Here is an 11,716-nt window from a genome sequence, read left to right as displayed (position 1 = left end):
GTATGTATGTATATACATATATGTATATATATGTGTATATATATACATATATATGTGTGTATGTATATACATATACATACACACATATATATGTATATATATACACACATATATATGTATATACACATATATAAATAGATACACTCAAAGTATCATATATTGTTAGGCCTTTTTTCTGCGGGTGTCACTTGGTTGCTTGAGGCAATCATTCACTTGAGTCGCCGGAGCAAATGGTTAACAGATGATCATTAATAGTTAATTAATTACAATCTCTTGAAATGATACACTCAGAATATCATATATTGTTAGGCCTTTTTTCTGCGGGTGTCGCTCGGTTGCTTGAGGCAATCATTCACTTGAGTCACCAGAGCGAATGGTTAACAGATGATCATTAATAGTTAATTAATTACAATCTCTTGAAATGATCCAACATGGCATCCTAAACACAGATACTTGCCAGACACACCCAATAATAATTGTACTCACCTATAATGAGATGAAGAGCCAATCATGGCAGGATAACATATCTCTTAGCCGTGGTTTTATTGTTTAATCCCTAAATCGAATGGCAAAGTTGGTTATTAAAAGCCTTATATATCTAGAGGCAGTATGTCCACTCCAACATTGCACTCTGTCTTTAACAATGGATTATGGTATTTGCTTGTGTCCGGATAAATGAGAGATGGCCTTTGTTGGAGAGATCTCTAAGAAGCGTTGGACAATTATTCTAAGATCAGAGGATGATTTGGTCATCCATGCGACCAAGAGACTTTTGGGTAATGAGCTCCTGAACACAAAGCATAGGAAATGCGTTAATAGTGACATCCCTACTAGTTTTGCAGCCATTCTGCTCACAATGGGAGAGGATAAGGTAATTGCAGCCTCATTATGCAGGCTAATCTTTAACAACAAATACTTTGTTAATCTTGAGATGGCCATTAACTGTGTAGATGACAAACTCCTTATCCCCTACCCAGAAGACTACGTTAGGGTCTCTGAGGCTATCGATAAGGGTGAATCACTTAAAATAGACTTCAAGAGACCCATTCTCATTATCAAGGATCAAAAATCCTTTCTACAACGAAAACCAGATATAAGAAGGAATATCATATTCCTCAAGCAATGGCTTGGTGTGGTAAAAGAGCCAAAAGGAGAATGGTGGGTAGATTATATGATCGATGAGGGTTGGGTACCGATGCAGGCCGAAAACCCCAACAACATGGGTGATGTAGAGGCATAGACTTCTAGAACAGAAGTCGTAGATGAGAATGAAGGATAAGGGTATCCTCATATCAAGGTTTTTGCAACCGGGGATGGCTCTGGCTTTGGGATGTGTCTGTATAGTTAGCTATGTTATATAGGTATGGTAGTATCTATAGTTTATAAACTATATGCCAATCCCCGGTTATGTTTTCATTTCGATAATGGGGATTTGCCCTGTTATGTCCTTGGTTATGCTCTCTCTTGAACTTCCTTGTCCGCTAAATACACATAAACATACTTATAATGATACTGATACTGTTCTCATTTGGATAACTAAGGATAATGATACTGATACTGTTTTCATTTATGATATATAAATATACAGTTTTAGTTTCTATCATAATCAGGGTCTCTCCTTCCACACATCTTACATCAATGCATATACTCTAGTGGCAATATTCATGTATTAGCATATAGATATAACTTATCAGGTATGGTACTTTCTATGTGGCCCTCCATGGCTATAATTTCTCTCAGTATGCAAGCGCAGTAAGTACCATTGTGCTCCAGATTGTACTATGGAACTAGCCTATTTGGTTTGTTTTCCGTTGAATCATCTATCTTAAGATATTCCATTGATTATATTTTCTAAGTGGCAAATAAGGTACTAACATTGAAAACAAGATAGATGGAAGTTGTCGGTTTTGAGATGTGCAGGTTGCAGGTAACCAAACTTTATAAGCTTGGCAGTGCCAAAGTTGGAGGGGCCGGGGGAGACTGCCTATCTTGATACAAGTTGCTCGATTATATCATAGATATATTTTCATGTATCAATAGCCCAAAAGGGCAATTGTATGTATGGTTTCAGCATAATATGTAAAGAAGAATATCCCTGAATGCTCCTCTATTGTCTCCATGGAAGGATAAGAGGATGCTATGTAATCCCTTAAGTTTTTATTTTCAGGGCTAAACTGGAGGTTTTCTCTACCCAACGCTTTCCTACCAGTACCCCTAGTGAGCTGGGTTGTATTAGGTCTTTAAAATTAATAAAATGATTTGGCTAGGCTGTTTACCAATCAAAAAAAATATTACATAATATTTATTGTTTTATATTAATATATTAAAGATTTTAGTTGATAGCTGTGCAGTTACTATCTCTTTGTTTTCTGTTTTTAGTTTTTTCATCCTCTGTAATGCATTCGCAGTTGGTGTGCAGAAATAAACAGTTCAGTCTTTTCTTTTTCATCATCTTTCAATATCATCATGGAGTGGAACGGGGCCGTGGACTTTTTGATTTTCTGTCTGCTTCTGAATTGCCTGGTTTTGTATTTTTAATCCAACATCTTTTGCTGAAATTTAGTTAAGATTGTTTTGTATGTGTTAACTGAATTTGCAGTGATGTATTATGTATCCAGGTAGAAAAGATTATAAACTTCAAGGCCTTTATGTCGCACCAACCACCACCAACTCAAGGTTTTACTCAGCTTCAGATAACCCGGGAAAATTTGGGCTTACTGAAACCATATGATATAGATCAAATTCACTCATGGCGTACTAATTCCAGTAGTGGCGTTCTTTCCACCTGGGTTTTGAAAGACGACAAGCCCTATTTTCCAGAGAGCAACATCAAACCTAGGACAGAATTCTTCACCAGGGTTAGTTTTGTATCTTTAGGACAGCATTCTTCATGAGGGTTAGTTTTATCATCTTTCTCTGAAATTTAGGTAAAGTGAATGTGTTTCTTTTATTTAAGGCAGAATTCTTCATCAGGGTTTGTATATTTGAACCATCATCTTTCTCTGAAATTGAAATTTAGTTAAGATGGTGCAATATATGTTTCTTGAATCTAGGGGTATGTATTCAGGGATGTGACTACACAGGTGGGGTGTGGAGGTTTGAGGCAGAGATGTATGCTGGGCCAAACACCACGGGAGTATCCGTGATGCAGATTTCTGGGGGTGTGCAAAGGGACATGGCGTTTATGCTGCAGATTAACGATGGATATCTAACACATTACAATGACCTAGTGCTGCCGAACCGCATTAATAATCAGTGGATTTCCCTGAATGTTACCCACAATGCAAACGAAAGGAAAGTGGGTTTGTCTGTGAATGGGCAGGAGGAGCAAGAGTTTTCTGATGCAGGGCCTGGCGTTCATTTTTTCAAGTTTGGGGTGCAGGCTCTGGCCAACTCTTCACCTACCATCTCCAACGAGTTTGGAGGTTAACTAATTAATTCCACTGAGAGTTGCTGATTAATGGTAGTAGGGTTTTGGAGTTTTGAGTAAGACAAATCATTTTTACCTGGCTCATTCATATATATATATAGACATCTTTTAAATTTAACTTCTGAAAATGAGCTTTTCCACCTTTTGTTGCATGGTATAAAATCCTCTGTTTGCCCTTTCCCTGTGTCTTCAACTTCCTGGTCATTATCAAGTATGACTATTCCTTTGTAGCATTGGATGAAAAAAACAAATTTCATATTCTCTTTCTTTCAAAAAACTTGTACATTATTTATATCTGAATTAGAGTTTTTAACATGTCTGTGCGTACCAGTCGAAAACAAACGACTCTTTCTAATATTTTATAATGGCAGCACTTTGAGAACATGGTATATGAATTAGTTTTTAAAATATGTTTGTGCATATTAGCGGAAAGCAAATGACTCTTTCTAATATTTTATAATGGCAGCAATTTGATAGTTCATATAGGTAAAAAGAGGTGCTTCAAGTCAAAAGAATCCTTTATTCAGCAATTGTGCTGGTGTGGCAGTCTTCCGCTACTCATATATATGTAATATCAGTTCATTTCATTTTAATAAATTAAAAAATCAACCAAATTAAATCAGATAAAATTCATTTTGTATAGTAAAAATATATTTAATTTAATTATTCTTTGCAAACATAAAAATTAATTTTGTTTAGGATATTAACATTGAATTATACACTGTTATTTGATTTATTATTGTAAAAATTTAATTAATTTTTTCTAATATTAACATGAGATGTTTTTGAATTTGTCTGTACAATCATATGCAGTCACATCGAAAAACGCTATGCTAATTATTCTTTTGTAATAGTAAAGAAATTAAATTAACAGTGTTAAGGAAAACACTGCCCAAACATACTGTCATTTTTCTCCATTAACACTATGCTAATTTTTCTTTTGTAAAAGTAAAGAAATTAAATTAACAGTGTTAAGGAAAACACTGCCCAAGCATAAATTTATTCATTGTCTAAGAACCATTTCATTTTCAGATACCTTGTCTACCTTGATATCCAAGGAAGACACCATTGCCATTATAGACAATTTAATGTTCTGCATTGTTTTCTGTGAGATGGTCTAATTTAGACTATTGCCAGTTTCAGGACACCTCATAGATTCAGACTGTGGAGTGGCTAAAGCTACAAAAGCCCTCAGTTGAACTAAAAAGAAGGTATGGGATCAGCCAGATAGTTCATTTAAGCATAACCAAACACAGATATATATGCACCCGTCATTAACTTCTTCTAAAATTAAATTGTCAAAGTAGAGTGATGATATAAAATAGCTTTGGGATATCAGGCATTGCCCCTGCTGCTTTATGCATTAGTTTCTTTCCAGATATTTTTGGTATCACTGTGATTGTTTTCTGCAATGATGATCGTTTACTGAGATGCACTAAGCACTCCTATTGTTTAATTTTCTTCTTTAGTCTTCTCTTTCAGTCCAACTCTTCATTCATGGTTATATGATCTGTGGAAAACATACCCAGATTCAGTTCAAATAACCCATTGTTATCTTGTGTCTCAAGATAACACATATGTGGCAATAGGTCTTCACTTTAAAAATTTGTTTGACAGTGCTAAATTCTCTGGCCTATTTTGTGTGATGACATCTAGGGGTTGAGTGACACCTATCTAAAATAGCGTTTATTTCAATATCTACTTTGGGAAATGATAAGAAAGATAGCAAACATGACACCATTCATGTGGCTACCACTTCTAATGTTCCTTTATTTTTTAATAAAACCACGTGAACCTCTGGATAATGTGACAACGTTTATTGAATGATAATTTGGTTGTTCTTCTCATGTTTGAATCCATTAAATTCATTTGAAGAATCACATAATGGCTATAATGATTGATTTTTATTTTTTTCCTTCAGGTATTAGAAGTTCAATGGTTATCATACAAAAATGTGTATATAATTTAAACATAAATTTGAAACTTGTTGGTAATAATTTTATATATAAGGATGTTGTTAATGATGGGGACAATCATTCTATTTCTCCACGTAAACAAAAAAGATAATTTATTTCTTTCACATTCTTATTTTAACAATATTAATTTTCAATATTTGTTAGATATTGAGTTCATTTTTCACAAAAAATCACAGAAATGATATAGGTCAATCTTACAAATTATAGATATAAACTTGGGCAAGGAATGAAAAAATGAATGATAAAAATCAGTTCTTCTGAATAAGTGTAAAAGGAATTAGATTATGTGCTAGTAAAATGTACTATTTGTATATTTGTCATTGCATAAAGAAGAATGAGGTTAAAATGAGCCCAACATAAAGAGAAAAACTTAAATGTAATTTTCACCATAATGATATCAAAAGTTTAATTATGATTTTGATTTATTATTTCATTAAATAATAAATATACTTATAAGATTATTTTTATATCCACACTAATAAAAACATACAAAATCTCTTTTACATAAATAAGTTAAATGAATAAATCTACCCTAAATTAAAAGGTTGGGAATGATAAAAATATTGAATTAAATTCTTTAGAAAAGGTGATAGCAACCTAGAAATCTGAGATAGATATGTGTGACAAATCTCTAAAAATAATTCATTCACATGTAAGGAATTTAATGATTCTTATATCACTGAGGATCATTTGTATGACTGTGTAATTGATTGGGACTTACAAATCTAACCTATGAAAGTGTTGATCTATTTTTTTTCACACTGATTTGGTCTCTATAAATTCCTATAAAAGTTTGCCCTTTTTTTTGGTTTGTTTTTGCATAGCAACTTGGTTTTGTGGTCACGTGAAAGGAATAATTCCTACCTTGGGTCAAACCCTTAAAGAATATAGATTCTTGAATTCTTAGAGAATGATTAAATATAATATACAAACATAAATCACACGGTCCCCGGCCCCTCTCCTGGCCATTGGCCATTGAGTAATTCCAAATGTAGATATTGAAAGATGATGATTATAGCACTTCAAAATAATCACATGCACAGCTCAAAAGAAAAGACTAAATTGCCTATTTCTGAGACACCATTACCATTGTAGACAATTTATATTTATATTGTAAGAAAGAAGTTTATATTTATGATTTTGAACGGTGATAAGGATTGCCAACTAGTTGGTTTATTTATAGTAAGAAAGAAATACCCATATCATGCATGCCCTACAGAATATAATCCGCTCAGAAAGTACAGAGCTGAATGAGATGGGAAACCACTCAGATAATGGTTGAATAATATTCCACAGACTATTTTAATCAAGAGAAAGACAGCCTTGCCAAAATAGGAAACTTTATCCCAACACTTTGTATTCAGTTATGCACGTTGATTTGGATATTAAACCGTAGTATTCATTTTTGGAATCGGAATACTGAAAACCATATGCGCAGAGGCAAGGATTTCCAACCATATCAGATTAGTCCGTCTTGTTTAATTTATCCCGATTTCCACCAACAAACAAATCAGTCAATACCAGATCATCTTTCATTAACAAATATGGGAGTACGATTACACAGCTTTTACACGTTCCATATCAACTTCCTTTCACAAATATTTATGTCTTGGTTTCAATTTTTTTGGCTATCTACGAGCATTAAAAAGAGATTTGTATTATCTCTGAAGTACCATGTAATACTAGTTCTTTTACTGGATTGTAATGTAGATTAATATAACATGGGCTTTACCTCGGCGCTAGGAAATGTAAATATAACTTTGCTTAAGCCATATCTCTATGCCTGGAATCCCTACTCTAAAAAAGGAGTGATTTGTGGTCTTAGAACTTTTCAATTATTCAAAAATGGATATCAAATAAAAATAATAATTTAAGATATTATGTAGTTGTTGAGATTTAGTAATTAAGAAATTGTTATTAAAAGAGATAAATAAAATTTAAAATTTTATGTAGTTGTTAATAAATGGTTAGCTAGATTCTAAACATTTGAAACTTTATTCTTTTCATTGATTGATGTAACGAAATTTTTTTACAATTTAATAGAAATAAAATAAATTCTTGTAATTCTAAAAGCAAAGCACATTAACCTATCTCTTCTTGAAATAAAATCTTATTATTCAAAATCATCTCTCAACATTGATTTCATAAAATAGAAATTAATTTTTATGAGCTCAAAATAAAACAATACCTTTGATAAGCTTCAAGACTTATTTTGTAGAACCTCTTTCACTACACATCCCATAAATATTATCAATATTATCAGATATCAATTCATCATGTTGATAGCAACAAATACCATAGGTGAGTTGAATTTTGATCTTAAAAAAATTGACTTCCATTCAACATGTTCAAGCAATCAGATAGCTATTCAATTTTTATCTCATTATGCCTTATTGTGCATGTTGATTTTCTAAAAGCTTTAGAAGTCTGGCTCCAAATAATTTGAATATGAGTGTTAGAGGAACCTAGCTAAAACCTAGATAAATTTACTCGGAAGGGACATGGGAAGACCCATTCTTCACATTATTAGATGCTAGTAACTTAAATTAAGGATTCAGCAACAAACCTCTTCGAAGTTGCCATTTTCATGAATGGGATGTCACATTCCTTAGGTGTCCGTCAATGTGTAAATCAGGTATACCTAAGCACCATACTAGCTGTAATAATAAAATATTTGTTTCAAATGAGAGCTCAATGCATGGAACTCAGCTCTCTTACAAGGACTGCTATCAACTCTCACAGAATTGAGTCCAATTCCATTCTCAATCTGCAAATCACAGCAATATTCAAAGGTCACATGGCCACTCTAAAAGAGCATGCATCAAGTGAGTTTGAGATAAGTGTTACTCAAACCCTAGGTGTCATCACACAAAATAGGGCAGAGACTTCAGCACTGTCAAACAAAATTCTTACTTGAATGCAGATCACCTATTGACACATATGCATTATCTTGGGACAGAGGATAACAATGGGTTATTTCAATTTGAAATGAATCTGGGTATGTTTTCCTCAGACAAAAGTGGCCATAAATAGAGAGTTGGACTGGAAGATAAGTCTAAATATGAAAGGTAAACAATAGGGGTGCTTAGTGCATCTCAGTAAATTATCATATGCAGAAAAACAATCACAGTAATACCAAAAATATCTAAAGAAACCAATGCATGAAGCAGCAAGGGCAATGCCTAATTTCCCAAAGCTATGTTGTGTCATCACCGTCCTTTGACAATTGAACTTGACAATATACTTGTGTTTGGTTCTATCTGCTTTATGCTTACAACTTAGACTTCTGTGGCTTCAACCATTCCACTGTCTGAAACTAGGAGCTCTCGTCTCAAATATAGAGTAATTGTCGAAAGAAACATAGCCTAGATCCTGTATACTTCTGAAAGAATCTTCAATTCACATAGATATTGGGCACGAAACTATTTCTGAAAAAAACCATATTTAAAAAAAAAAAAAAACAATATGCAAGTTTTTTTTTAAAGAGAATATGAAATTTGTTTTTTTCATCCAATGCTACAAAGGAAGAGTCATACTTGATAATGACCAGGAAGTTGAAGACACGGGGAAAGGGAAAACAGAGGATTTTATACCATGCAACAGAAAAGTGGAAAAGTTAGTTGTCAGAAGTTAAATTTAAAAGATAGAATCTCAATATATATATATATATATATATATATATATATATATATAAATGTAATAATGAGACAGGTAAATCAAAACTCCAAAACCCTACTACCATTAATCAGCAAGTCTCAGTGGAATTAATTACTTAACCTCCAAAGTCGGATATTTCTCCAACGAGTTTCCATGGTAGGTGAAGAGTTGGCCAGAGCCTGCACCCCAAACTTGAAAAAATGAACGCCAGGCCCTGCATCAGGAAACACTTGCTCCTCCTGCCCATTCACAGACAAACCCACTTTCCTTTCGTTTGCATTGTGGACAACATTCAGGGAAATCCACTGATTATAAATACGTTTCGGCAGCACCGGGTCGTTGTAATGTGTTAGATATCCATCGTTAATCTGCAGCATAAACGCCATGTCCCTTTGCACACCCCCAGAAATCTGCATCACGGATACTCCTGTTGTATTTGACCCAGCATACATCTCTGCCTCAAACCTCCACACCCCACCTGTGTAGTCATATCCCTGCATAAATACCCCTAAATTCAACAATCATATATTGCACCCCATCTTAACTAAATTTCAAATTCAGAGAAAGAAGATGGTTTAAATTCTCTCTTAGAGGTACAAAACTAACCCTGATGAAGATTCTGCCTTAAATTCAAGGAAAACATTCATTTTACCTAAATTTTAGAAAAAGATATGGATTAAAAGTACAAAACTAATCCTCATGAAGAATGCTGTCCTTAACATACAAAACTAACCCTGATGAAGAATTCTGTCCTAGGGTTGGTGTTGCTCTCTGGAAAGTAGGGTTTGTCGTCTTTGAAAAGCCAGGTGGAAAGAACGCCATTACTGGAATTAGTACGCCATGAGTGGATTTGATCTATATCATATGGTTTCAGTAAGCCCAAATTTTCTCGGGTTATCTGAAGCTGAGTAAAGCCTTGAGTTGGTGGTGGCTGGTGCGACATAAAGGCCTTGAAGTTTATAATCTTTTCTACCTGGATACATAATACATATACATAACTGTAAATTCAAGAAACACATACAAAACAACCTTAGCTAAATTTCAGAAAAAGATAATGGGTTAAAGATACAAAACCAGACAATTGAGAAGCACACAGAAAATAAAAAAATCCACGGCCCCGTTCCTCTCCATGATGATATTGAAAGATGATGATTATACACAGCTGAAAATTTATCTCTTCTATTAATTTTTGGTGAGAGAACATTTCAATATGAAACATCCAATAATATTATTTGAAAATCTTTTTTTATACTTTAATTTGATTTAAAAAATAGTATTATAAAAAATAATAAAGAATAACAAGAAAACAAATTTAAGATAAAAACATCTTTTACAAAATGGACATAAAAACATCTTTTACAAGATAGACATATAGATATAATAAATATTTAAATATTATAAAAAAAAAAAGAGAGATACAAGGAGATATATTACACTGATATATATCAAGGTGTTGAATTTTTTCAATTTAATATTTTTTTTTAATATTAAAGTTTGATGCTAAAATTAAACTGGTGGATAACTTATATATATCTTAAAATTAAAGATTTCTATGTTAGTAGTGGCAATTGGAGTTGCAATATGAAGGAGAATTAATTGATTTCATCTTGTTAGTAATTTAAAATAAGTTTTATGGTTCAATTAGCTTGAGGTTTAGGGTTAGAGTTTAGTTTGATTTATTATTAAAGTTTGGTTTAATTTTGTTTAGTTTTGTATATACATCAAGATAGATGATAGTGCCATGGTATATGTATTATGTATCCAGGTAGAAAAATTCATCAAACATGGTAGTATATTTGTGAATTTTTTTATTGAAGTAGTGCCAAGGTTTATAGCACAATATGATTAAATTTTTATTATATTATTGTTGTACTTTTGAAATTTAGTGTTCAAATAGTGTTAAGGTAAATAATATTAGAGGATTAATTTATTATTAGATTATTCAATATTAAGATTTTTAATATGCATCAAGATAGATGATAATGATAGTGACTATAAAAATTTATTGAACATGGTAGTAGATTTTTGAAATTTACTATTGAAGTATTAGGATTAGGTTCAATTTGGTATAACTTTAGGTATCACTTTGATATAGGGTCAAGGTTTAATTTGTCTTAGGGTTTATTTAGGTTTATAGTTAGCATTTTAATTGGTTTACTATTAGGGTTCAATTTGGTTTAAGGTTAATGTTTATAAGGTAAGGGTTTAATTTTTTTAGTATTCAATTAGGATTAAGGTTAGGGTTTTATTTATTAATTTGGTTTAGTTTTGAGGTTTTAAAGGTTCAATTTGGTCAAAGGTTTAATTAAGATTTCGATGTTGTGTTCTCTACTATGTTTATAGTTAGCATTCACTTTTGTTTAGTGTTAGGGTTCAATTCTATCTAAGGTTGTAGGGTTAAAGTTAAATTTGGTTAGGATAAAGCCTCAATTTGGTTAGTGCTAAGTTAATATAGGGTTGAAATCCAAATTATTTTAGGGTTAATTCTCAAATTGGCTAGGGTTTAAGTTGGTATATGGTTAAGGTTCTAATTGATTTAGGCTTAGGGTTTGACTTGATTTAAAGTTTGGGCTCAATTTGGTGTAGGGTTAAGGTTAAATTTGGTTTAGGGTTAGGGTTAAATTTTGTTTAGTATTAGAGTTAGTGTAAGGAT

General features: G+C 32.5%; 2 protein-coding genes across 2 annotated transcripts; one reads left to right on the top strand and one right to left on the bottom strand.

Annotated features, from left to right (window-relative positions):
• The first annotated feature begins 2,384 nt into the window (after positions 1-2,384).
• On the top strand, positions 2,385-3,655 carry LOC131038560 (citrate-binding protein). Its single transcript, XM_057971042.2, has 3 exons — positions 2,385-2,523; positions 2,619-2,858; positions 3,068-3,655. The coding sequence occupies exons 1-3, from the start codon at positions 2,467-2,469 to the stop codon at positions 3,428-3,430; spliced, it is 660 nt and encodes a 219-aa protein (XP_057827025.2). The 5' UTR covers positions 2,385-2,466; the 3' UTR covers positions 3,431-3,655.
• Positions 3,656-7,812: 4,157 nt separating this feature from the next.
• LOC131038580 (citrate-binding protein) lies at positions 7,813-10,272 on the bottom strand. The gene is made up of 4 exons (XM_057971070.2): positions 10,138-10,272; positions 9,797-10,036; positions 9,184-9,557; positions 7,813-8,173 (listed from the first exon to the last, which is right to left on the bottom strand). The coding sequence occupies exons 1-4, from the start codon at positions 10,192-10,194 to the stop codon at positions 8,143-8,145; spliced, it is 702 nt and encodes a 233-aa protein (XP_057827053.2). The 5' UTR covers positions 10,195-10,272; the 3' UTR covers positions 7,813-8,142.
• Positions 10,273-11,716: the final 1,444 nt, after the last annotated feature.

This window comes from Cryptomeria japonica, chromosome 10 (assembly GCF_030272615.1).
Source record: "Cryptomeria japonica chromosome 10, Sugi_1.0, whole genome shotgun sequence".
NCBI lineage: Eukaryota > Viridiplantae > Streptophyta > Pinopsida > Cupressales > Cupressaceae > Cryptomeria > Cryptomeria japonica.
The sequence above is the reverse complement of the archived record's forward strand: the minus strand, read 5'-3'. Positions and strand labels throughout refer to the sequence as shown.